The sequence below is a fragment of the Malus domestica genome, chromosome 14 (assembly GCF_042453785.1).
Source record: "Malus domestica chromosome 14, GDT2T_hap1".
Lineage (NCBI taxonomy): Eukaryota > Viridiplantae > Streptophyta > Magnoliopsida > Rosales > Rosaceae > Malus > Malus domestica.
This window is the reverse complement of record NC_091674.1, coordinates 20,520,354-20,532,525: the sequence shown is the minus strand read 5'-3', so window position 1 is coordinate 20,532,525 and position 12,172 is coordinate 20,520,354. Positions and strand designations below refer to the sequence as shown.

Sequence of the window (12,172 nt, the reverse complement as noted above, 5' to 3'; positions counted from 1 at the left end):
ATGTTATTAAAAAAATTTAATGACCTTACTCAAAGGTCATATGTTCATAAACAACTCAAGAACAAATGGACTGCACTTAAGAAAGAATGGCAATTGTGGGCATCATTAGTTGGAAAAGAGACTGGCTTAGGATGGGATCCTGTGAAGCAAACTATCATTGCAAGTGATGAGTTGTGGGAGAAAAAAGTGAAGGTGAGAAATTATTATCTCATATCCATGGAAATCTAACTTCATATTTATGTTCTTTTATCATAATTTGTTAATTGCAGTTGGTCATATTTCAGAAGACTTCTGAAGTTGCAAAATATCGAAATAGTGGATTGAAAATTTTTGACCAACTGAACATTTTGTTTAAAGAAGGAGCTGTTACAGGTGTAGGTGCATGGGCACCCTCACAAGGGTTGATGAGTAATAATGTCCAAAAAGCTCCAACATGCGAACAAAATGACGGTCAAGATGATTTGGAGAATGACATAGATAATAATGAGGGGCTTGACGACATAGCCGATGCTGAGACACCTTCCCCTGCTCAACCTTCAACACAAGGAAAAGGAACAAAAAGAACAAGAGATTCTAAAAGAGTTGGAATTGGGGCCAAGATGATAAAACAATTAGATGGTATTTTAGAAGCTGTATACAACCGTTCTAAGAGCACAGATAAGCCTGGTTGCAGCATTGAGGAAGTGATGCAAATGTTGGAAGGAATGCATGAAGTTGTGAATGATGATGAGCTCTTTATGAAAGCGGCTGATATCTTCACTAAAAGAAAAAATAGAGAGATGTTTGTTGCATTGAAGCAATCTAACCGACAAATCATGTGGCTCAAGAGCAAGAAAATTTGATTCGTCACATTTATCTTAGGATTATATTTTTCAACATGTTTTTTTTTTTGGTGGTTGAATAAGTATTTATTATGTAATGGATTGGTTAAACATGTGTGCCTATAATATCTTTAATTATATGATTTTTTTACAACTTTATTCAGAATGTGATCTTTATTTTTGCCATGATTATATATTCCTCTCGTATTAAAATTTTCTTTTGTGTTTACAGATATGAGTTCTAGCAGCAGTGATAGTAGCAATACAAACAACTCTACTGATGGAAGTGATGATGAATTTTATCAACTGGTTTCTGCAAGCTGTGTCACGGTTGTCTTTGAATGGTTAAAGTATGTTGACAAAGAACCTTGTAGGACTTCTTCGTATACGGGATATAGATGGGTAATGGAAGTTTTAAATGGTCAACCTATAAGATGCCATGAACAATTTACGATGGAACAACATGTTTTTAAGGACTTGTTAGAGACTTTGAAGCGTGATTATGGCTTAAAAAGAATTGGAGATATAACCCTAGAAGAAGCATTAGCAATGTTTCTAAACACATTAGGTCATGGGCACACTAATAGGATGGTCCAAGAAAGGTTTCAACGCTCTGGAGAGACTGTTTCTAGGTGGTTTGGGATACTATTAGATGTTGTTTCTCGCATGGCTACTGATATTATATGTCCACATGACCGGCAATTCAAGAGAGTATCAAATAAAATTAAGGATGACAATCGGTATTGGCCATATTTTAAAGGTTGCATAGGGGCAATTGACGGAACACATGTCCCAGTTGTGGTACCTAGAGAAATGCAAGTGCCATATATAGGTAGAAAAGGAAATACAACCCAAAATGTTATGGCTGTATGTGATTTTAATATGTGTTTCACATTTGTTTGGGCTGGATGGGAGGGTGCTGCTCATGATTCACGTATATTCATGGAGGCCTTGAGAAGAACAGAATTGAAATTTCCTTATCCCCCTTCTGGTTAGTAATCAACCTTAGTCTTATATGAATGTGTTTATTTATTTATTATCTTATGAACACAAAAATCTTTATATTTTTCTTTTCAATTATGGTGTAGGCAAATATTATTTAGTTGATGCTGGATATCCACATATGAATGGATATATTGGACCTTATAGGGGTGAACGATATCATCTTCCTGAATTTCGACGTGGAAGTCATCCAAGAGGGAAAAAAGAGATATTTAATCAGAGACATTCATCCCTAAGATGCACAATAGAAAGAACTTTTGGTGTTTGGAAAAATAGATGGACAATGATTCTTCTCATGCATAACTTCCCTTTTGAAAAACAGGTACAAATTGTTGTTGCTTCAATGGCCTTACACAATTTTATTAGGAAGCATTCCATGAGGACTTCAAGACAGCAATCTCTATTGTTTTGCTTTTGGTGTGCTCGACTTCATTGTTCGAAGTAGGGTTTGGGAGGTCTAATCCCAAATCTGATGTCGATCGTGTAGCACATCCAAAGTCAGTTTCACGACTTGGCTTTTATTTTGGCGGTGGCGGGCGGCTATTTCCTCCATCAGTTCCAACACCGACATTTCCAAGACCAACTCCAGCTGCCCCAAAGCAGCAGCAAACGAGAGTGTGACCACCACCAACCCCAACTCCAGCCGCCCCAAAGCAGCAGCAACCGAGAGTGCGACCACCACCAACACCAACAACAGCCGCTCCAAGACAGCAGCCACGGAGACCGAGAGTGCAAACGCCATACGATGGCATTCGAAGATGTTGGTCGTCTCTGTGTTAGGAGTACTGAAGGTTCACACGGTTATCAAAGGTGTAAGGCACCAGATTAGATCTTTAGTCTGTGTGTGTTAGTTAGGGGAATGCCAAGTCACCTAAAATAGTTAGCTTTGGTATTTATGTATAAATACTTCATGTACAGAGGATACAATGAGTAATGAAAAACAGTTTCACAATTTTCTCTCTCTCTCTACATTCTCTCTCTCTCTAATCTCTCTCTCTCTCTCTCTCTCTCTGATTCAGTTTTCTTACTCACTAAGATTGTACTTTCTACATGGTATCTGTTAGAAAGTAGGAATATGACCCTGTTTTGTAGAAATGAAATCAAGAAGTAAATGAATGATTTCTTCCTACACAGATGAATGCAGCTAGGATGTTCAAAGCAAAAAACCAAAACGAACAAAGCTTTTCTTTCATTCATAATCTGCACACAAGACGTGTGCAAGGATATACCCGAAGAAAGAGAATTCACAACTCAATCACAACCCTTCATGTAATCTATCCTATAAGATAGATACAAGTGGCAATATGCAAAACTAAAGCTAAGATTACATCTCAGCTGTCCAATTGGTCTATAATCCAATGGCTCACATTTAAACTTATAAACATTAAGAAAACACAGCACACACACTTATATTCCAACACTCCCTTCTAAGTGTTGTGCTGAAATTACTCCAAGCTTCTGTCTCAGAAATTCAAACCGATCTCTAGACAAAGCCTTAGTGAAAATATCTGCAACTTGTTCCTCTGTCTTGCAGTACAGTAAGTCAATTTCTCCATCTTGCAGTGCATCACGAATGAAATGAAACCTCCTGTTTATATGTCTTGTCTTATGATGATGCACAGGATTTTTGGTTATGGCAATAGCAGATGTATTGTCACATAAGATTGTAGTTAGTTCAACCTGTTCTTCACCAAAATCCGAGAGAACAAATCTCAACCAAATTGCTTGTGCTGTGGCCTCTGCTGCACTAACATATTCAGCTTCTGCAGTAGATAATGCAACACTACTTTGCTTGACTGATGCCCATGAAAACACTCCTGAACCAAGATTAAATGCATATCCTGATGTGCTCCTCATGTCATCCTCACTACCTGACCAATCACTGTCACAGTAGCCGATAAGCATTGCTTCATTTCCTTTCTCATATGCTATACCATAGTCAAGTGTGCCTTGAATGTATCTCAGCACCCTCTTAGCTGTTCCCATATGTTTTCTAGTAGGACCATGCATGAATCTTGCCAACAAGCTTGCTGCAAACATGATATCTGGCCTTGTTGCAGTCAAGTATAATAGGCTTCCAACAATCTGCCTATATAGACCTTCATCAGCTTGTTCACTACCATCCATTTTAGACAGTTTATCATTCACAGCCAGAGGAGTAGCCACAGGTTTACAATCCTTGAAACCAAACTTGTCTAACAGTGTCTTTGCATATTTCTTCTGATGCAAGAAAATGCAATTATCAGTTTGTATCACACCAAGACCCAAGAAATGATGCAACAAACCAAGATCAGTCATTTCATATTGTCTCATCATTGCAGTCTTGAACTCCATCAACAATTCTTTAGAATTCCCAGTGTAGATTATATCATCTACATACAGTGAAACAATAAGTATTCCATCTTTAGCAATCTTCACATATAAAGTTGCCTCACTAGGACTTCTTTGAAAACCTGCCTTGGTGAAATAGGAATTGATTTCTTCATACCAAGCTCTTGGAGCTTGCTTAAGACCATAAAGTGCCTTCTTGAGTTTGTACACCCCATCTTCCTTGTTTTTAATCACAAACCCAGGGGGTTGATCAACATAAACCTCGTCCTGCAAGACTCCATTTAAAAATGCTGACTTCACATCTAACTGATAAAGGTTCCATCCTTTCTGTGCAGCCAAAGCAACCAAGGTCCTTATTGTATCAAGCCTAGCAACCGGTGCAAAAGTCTCATTGAAGTCTATACCAGGCTTTTGAGAGTATCCCTTTGCAACCAGTCTTGCTTTGTTTTTCTGAACTGAGCCATCAAGATTCAGCTTAAGTTTGTAAACCCATTTGACACCAATTACTGGTTTATCAGATGGTCTATTAACTAGCTCCCAAGTATTATTCTTTTCTATCATTGCAATTTCACTCTCCATTGCTTTCTGCCATGCTTCATCATTGGCAGCTTCTTCAAATGTTTCAGGTTCAAGTATACACAGATTACATCTTTCATACACTTCTGCAATACTTTTATATTTCAGAGGTGTGTGATCAACATCCTGTGGACCTGAACTAAATCTAACGTGTATTTCTTCACTCTCTTCTGGTATTTCAACATCATTTTCAGAGATCTCAGCTTGACTCAAACTTGTTCCTTCAGTCTCATGTCCTTTCTCAGTAAGACAGTCAGTAATTGGTACTTTAAGACTACACTCCTTTTGTGCATTCCAATCCCAACAAGCTTCCTCTTTGAACACCACATCTCTGGAAATAATGACTTTTCCAGAGTCGATATTGTAAAGCTTGTAGCCTTTCTCACAACTTCCATATCCCAGAAACACACATTTTGTACTGGTTGAATCAAGCTTTTGTCTCTGCTGCTCTGGAATATGTGCATAGCACAGAGAACCAAACACTTTTAGATGTTTGATCCCTGGCTTTCTTCCACTAAAAGCCTCAAATGGAGTTTTCTTATCTAATGCCTTAGTTGGACACCTATTTAGAACATACACTGCAGTGTTGACTGCCTCAGCCCAAAATTCCAGTGGTATATTCTTTTCAACCATCATACATCTAGCCATCTCTACAATAGTTCTGTTCTTCCTTTCAGCCACTCCATTCTGCTGTGGTGAGTATGCCACAGTGAGTTGCCTTTCCATTCCCACTTCTTCACAGAATCTATTAAACTCAATAGATGTGTATTCACCTCCTCGATCACTTCTTAGTTTTTTCAACTTATATCCACTTTGCAATTCAACAGTGGCCTTGAACTTCTTAAACACATTGAATACATCTGATTTGTATCTCAAAAAATATACCCAACACATCCGAGTACAATCATCTATGAAAGTAAGAAAATATCGATTTCCAGCTTTGGTAATGGTTTGCATTGGTCCACACACATCTGTGTGTACCAACTCCAATGGAACAGTAGCTCTACTTGCTGTCTCCCTTTGAAAAGAGTCTCTGCAATGTTTCCCAAGAGTGCACCCCTCACACACATTATTAGTGATCTTGATTTCTGGCAATCCAAATACCATTTCTTTCTCCTGTAGTAGCTTCAGACTGTTAACATTTAGATGCCCCATTCTTCTATGCCAGATCAATGTTGACTCATTTACACTTGCTTTTAATGCAAGATGCAAATCTGTTTGGAATTTCAAAGGAAAACTTCGGTTTCCTCTCATTGGTACCTTAGCAACCAAATTTGAAAGAGAACAATCATCATAAATTTCTGCTTTGTTATCTCCAAAAATAAGGAAATACCCGTGCTCCATCATCTGTCCTACACTTAGTAGATTCTCTTTGAGACCTGAGACAAGCATTACTTCATGTATATATCTCCTTCCCATCTTTGTATCCACTACCAAACTTCCTTTTCCTATCACATCAACCAACTGTCCAGTTCCCATTTCTACCTTGGCAGTTATGCTTCTGTCAATGTCAATCAATACATCTTCTCTACCTGTCATGTGGTTACTACAACCACTATCCACATACCATACATCTTCAATAGGCTTCTTGTCAACCTCATTACTGACATAGAACATAGTAGTTGTAGCAGGAATTTGAGCTGCAAAGTTTAGTTGTTGAACACCTTGAGCATTTTTCTTAGTATTACAATCCCTTGCAATGTGACCAATTTTTCCACAACAATGACACTTAGGCTTGCCTTTAAGAAAACACTCTCCATAATGGTACTTATCACAGTGCTTGCAAGGATTTCTTCCCCTTTCTGCAGCTACAATTTGCTTTCCAGATTGATAGACAGATTTTTGATTCCAATTTTTGTATTTTGGCTTCCAATTCTTTTGATATCTATTTCCTTGATTTCCAGGAGAATTGACAGACTTGGGATTCACACTTAAACTTGCAAATGCTCTCTCAGTTTTGTTTTCACTATGTCTCTCCAACCTCTGTGCAAAACTTTTCAGTGAGGCTACTACCTCTTGAACCTCAATCACATCTATGTCCCTTGAGTGTTCAATCACAGAGCATATAGAATCATACGCAGAAGGTAAGCTAATTAATAATTTTTGCACAATCCTCTCTCTAGATAACTCTTCTCCATAACTTCTCATTTGATTTATCAGATCGAATAATTTTGTAAGATAAACAGAAATTGATTCATCATCTCTCATTCTGGTATACTCAAATTCTCTACGAAGACCTTGTAGTTTAACACTTCTAACCTGTTTGTCTCCATGAAATTCTTGCATCAGAATATCCCAGGCTCCCTTAGAAGTTTCTTCGTGTGAAATCCGAGGAAAAATTTCATCCGAGACTGCTCCCTGAATCAACCCAAGCGCCTTGGCATCTTTCATGAGCTTCTCCGTGAGCAATGAAGCGTCACTCGATCCCTCTGTCTCATTCATCTTCAGATCTGAGGCAGCTCCCTTCGAATCTGAGCTCTCGATTCCTTTTTCCACAAATTCCCATAGTCCATAAGACTTAAAAATAGTTTTCATTCTTATACTCCAGAATTCATAATTCTCGCCGGTGAAGATCGGCGCTCTCAGATCACCTCCTCCAGATCCTGCCATGTTAGACACAGACCTTTTCACAGATTCAATCTCCCAGATTAAGCGATTGAACTTGGCTCTGAGGCCATGTTAGAAAGTAGGAATATGACCCTGTTTTGTAGAAATGAAATCAAGAAGTAAATGAATGATTTCTTCCTACACAGATGAATGCAGCTAGGATGTTCAAAGCAAAAAACCAAAACGAACAAAGCTTTTCTTTCATTCATAATCTGCACACAAGACGTGTGCAAGGATATACCCGAAGAAAGAGAATTCACAACTCAATCACAACCCTTCATGTAATCTATCCTATAAGATAGATACAAGTGGCAATATGCAAAACTAAAGCTAAGATTACATCTCAGCTGTCCAATTGGTCTATAATCCAATGGCTCACATTTAAACTTAGAAACATTAAGAAAACACAGCACACACACTTATATTCCAACAGTATCATCGCCGGAGTCCGCCGACGTTGATCTCCCGCTTCTGTGTTCTTGATTTTCTCGCAATTTTCTATCCTGTCAAACAGATCTTTCTCGTCTTCTCTTTCAACTCTCTGTGAAATTTGCCATGACTGCTGCGGAGAACTCTACCAAATCTTTCAACACTCTGAATACGGTAGAAAGTTGTGTGCTTGACATTCTTGGTGGATTCCTTTTTGCCGATTTTAGTCACGTTGGACAGGAATGTTGTGCTGCCGTCGTGGAAATTGACGAATATTGTTATGGCCCAATGTTCAATCAGTTCAACAATAACTACTATACTCCCGAGCTCAGACAAAATTGCGCTCAACGCTATCCGCCCAGAGTACCTCATAGAGGTTAACTAAATCGAATTAATAGTTGATCGTGATAATTTAGATAGGCTTTGTTAGTTGGTCATCGATCATCTATGTTTTTGTTTGTTTTTTTTTATTTTAAAATTTATTTATTATTTTTTAGAATTTTTACTTGTCGTTCAGGTTTTAGGGTTTTGTTTCTAGCCAGGTAGGCCTTTTTATTGGATTTGTTCCAACTTAATTAGAGGCAGCATGTTTTCTCTAATTTCTTTTGGGATATGCAAATTAAAGATGGATATTTTCTCAGTTTGCAATAATAATAAAGCGTCTTTTTATTTTCATATATTTGTATGAAGTTGTCAATTTCTCCCTAAACTTTAATTTTAACCAATTACCCCTTGAACTTTTATAATTAGCCAATTTCCCTCTTGAACTTTAATTTTAGCCGATTACCTCCCTGAACTTTTATAAATAGCCAATTTCCTCTGGCGTTAGATTTTGAAAATTCTTCTAATTTTCCATCCATCTTGATCATGGAAACAATTCATCCAATTTTCCATCTATCTTGATCACGGAAACAACACATGACAACCTTATGAGGGAAAAAAGGATGAAAATAGTTTATAAAATAGTTCAGGGGAAAATTGGCTATTTATAAAAGTTGAGGGGGATAATCAGCTAAAATTAAAGTTTAAGTGGGAAATTGGCCAATTAAAATAGTTCATAGGAGTAATTGACTAAAATTAAAGTTCAGAGGAATCATTGGCAGCTGCATACAAGTTCAGAGGGCAAATCAACAAATACCTCTTTTATTTTTTATGAATCAAAGGATTTGGTTACTGCTTCTATTAGACATGAATTGCAGTGGATTATTTTATTAAAACTCTCTGAATTAAACATGAAAATTGAATATGGGTGTACAAATTAAAAAAAATAAAAAATATTAAAAGGATATATATGAAAATAATTAAATTGTTGTAGGCCTATTGGATTTAACGATCTAGGGTTTAGAGAGAGAGAGGGGTTCGGTAATATTGAGAGAGAAGATAGATTGATTTAATTATGAAGTGTGTTTGATTCACCCCATTATGCCTTTATTTATAGTAGTAGGAAGGGTAAAAAATTTCCCTTTAGGATTACAATATTTAATAGGTAATCCGAAGAGGAATATAAGATATTTTCTCAGATTCCCTAGGATTTACACAATCACATTCATATTCTAAATATGACTGCAACACTCCCCTTGAGTATGTAAATACTCAACAAACCATCATATCAGATCTTCAGCATATAAGGTAGAATAGTTGATAAAGTTATCAGTACAGCGGGTGATCGCGAGTCTCAAATTTAAGTGAAGTATGCATTTGTAGTAAAACTCACAAAACCTCGTTATGGTAAAACCCAAGGCATAGGGAAAACCGATAGACTAAGGAGAAAAGTGAGAAGTATGCATAATGTCTAAAATGCACATCAAACTGGACAAAGGTAGTAAACTCAACGAAGTATGATCGTCCCATGATGGGTGCCTCATTAAAACCTCGTTAGGTAGCAAAAACCCAATGAGAAAAAATGCTCCTAATCGTAGGAAAAAAAGTACATTAAGATCATGTGAGTATGCTTCTAGATACTCCCCCTAAGCTAGATGCTTCTAGATACTCGTCCTAAGCTAGACATAACTTCTAAATAAGAGAACTACAAGCGATTTAACTCAGATAATTTACGCATATCGATTCCTTGGATGAACTTCTGAAATGTAGACTTGGGCAATGACGTGGTAAAGAGATCGGCCAGGTAGTCCTTGGAATGGATTTGCTTGACTTCAATGTTCTGATGCTGCTGCTACTGGTGTGAGTAAAAGAACTTCGGTGTTATGTGCTTGGTGTTGTCTCATTTGATGTATCCCTTCTTCAGCTGCTCGATACATGTTGCATTGTCTTCAAAGATCGTCGTAGGAAGGTCAACAGCTGATGTAAGACCACTAGTGCTTCGAATATGTTCTGTTGATGCACAAAATCAGTGAGAACTTTGGTACAACAGAAAATGTTAAGTTTGTGACCTTCGCTAGATTGCTCCGGTCACTAGTGTGAATAAGTATGTAAATGGATAGAGACAGGGAAGCAAACACAAGATGTACGTGGCAGATTGGCTACGTCCACAGAGTACAGGAGTTCTCATTAATTGTGAAGGGTTTACACAAGTACATAGGTTCAAGCTCTCCTTTAGTGTGTACTAGTGAATGATTTAGTACAAATGACATTTGGAAATATTGTGAGAGAATGATCTCTATTTATAGAAGAGAGTTTCTAGTTTCTAGTTTCATTCTGACATTGACACGTGTGGTTTGTGATTGGCTTCTGATGTTGACACGTGTAGCTCTATGATTAGCTTCTGATGTCGACACGTGTTGTGTTGTGATTTGTCTCCTGGTTGGAGGGAAACTTTTCTGGGTCTTTGACGGTATAACGTTGACCGGTGTTCAGTAGTTTCGGGATTGGTCAAGTATGGTACAAACATGTTCCATAACTTCTCTCAACCAAAATCACTCACGCGATGCTTCATGTAGGGCGAGAATCTCAGCATAGTTAGACAAAGTCGTAACTAGCATTTGCTTGGTAGACCTCCAAGATATAACAGTGTCTCCAACGATAAAGACATAACCCATTTGAGAACGTGCTCTATGTGGATTAGACAGATATCCAGCATCTGCGTAACCAACAAGGTAAGAATCAATCTGATGGCCATAGGGGGCGGCAACACTTGGAGATTAGCGGGTATAGAACAAACCCAAATCTGTAGTACCTTTGAGGTAGCGGAACATGTCTTTAACACTATTTCAGTGCCTGTGTGTGGGCGCATTGTTGTATCTAGCCAATAGATTAACAGCGAATAAGATGTCAGGTTTAGTGCACTGAGCCAAGTACAATAAAGCCCTAATTGCACTTAGGTAAGGAACTTCGGTTTCCAAAATCTCTTCCTCATCCTCCTTTGGACGGAAGGGATCTCGTTTAGCATCTAGAGTTCGAACGACCATGGGTATACTCGAAAGCTTTGCTTTATCTTCATAAAAATATCGCAACACCTTTTGGGTGTAGTTTAATTGATGTACTAGGATTCCATCCGAACAACGCTCAATCTCCAGGCCGAGGCAGTATCGAGTTTTCCCAAGATCCTTCATCTTAAATTTCTATTTCAAGTGTGTAGCAATTTCCTCAAGCTCTGCGGGAGTCCCAATGAGGTTTATGTCATCGACATAAACTGCAACGATTGCAAATCCGGAATGTGACTTCTTTATGAACACGCATGGGCATAGTTCGTTGTTCACATAACCCTGACTTTTCAAATATTCACTTAGACAGTTATATCACATCCGCCCGGATTATTTTAATCCGTAGAATGACCTCCTTAACCTAATTGAGAGAGTGTTCCGTGGTTTATAACTATTTAAACTAGTCAATGGAAGTCCTTATGGAACTTTCATATAAATTTCCGTATCTAGATCCCCATAAAGATACAAGGTTACCACATCCATAAGCTGCATATTCAGTTTTTCGGAAAGTACCCAACTGATTAGGTAGCGGAACGTTATAACGTCCATTACGGGGGAATACGTTTCCTCGTAATCAATCCCTGGGCACTGAGAGAATCTTTGCGCTACGAGGCGTGCTTTGTATCGCACTATTTCATTCTTCTTATTACGCTTCCTCACAAAAATCCACTTGTAGCCAACGGGATTCACGCTTGGTGGTGTAGGAACGATAGGTCCAAATACCTTACGTTTCGTGAGCAAATCAAGTTTGACTTGGATTGCTTGTTTCCAGTTTAACCAATCGGTTTTACGTCGGCATTCATTGACGGAATGTGGTTCAATGTCATCGCTGAGAATGATGTCAGTAGCTACTGAGTATGTGAATGCATCATTGACGATCATCTCATTCATATTCCAAACCTCATCCAATACTGTGTAGTGGATCAAAATTTCACGATTCTTGGGAGGCCGGCATGTTTCATCTGAAGCATCACCGTAATCTAGAATAAGCTCATACGTTGGAATGGATGAGTGAGCGATGATCGG

The 12,172-nt window shown here is 38.1% G+C and overlaps 1 protein-coding gene across 1 annotated transcript; it reads left to right on the top strand.

Annotated features, from left to right (window-relative positions):
• Positions 1 to 842, top strand: LOC114820917 (L10-interacting MYB domain-containing protein-like). The gene is made up of 2 exons (XM_029092252.1): positions 1 to 192; positions 270 to 842. The coding sequence occupies exons 1-2, from the start codon at positions 1 to 3 to the stop codon at positions 840 to 842; spliced, it is 765 nt and encodes a 254-aa protein (XP_028948085.1).
• The last annotated feature ends 11,330 nt before the right edge of the window (positions 843 to 12,172 follow it).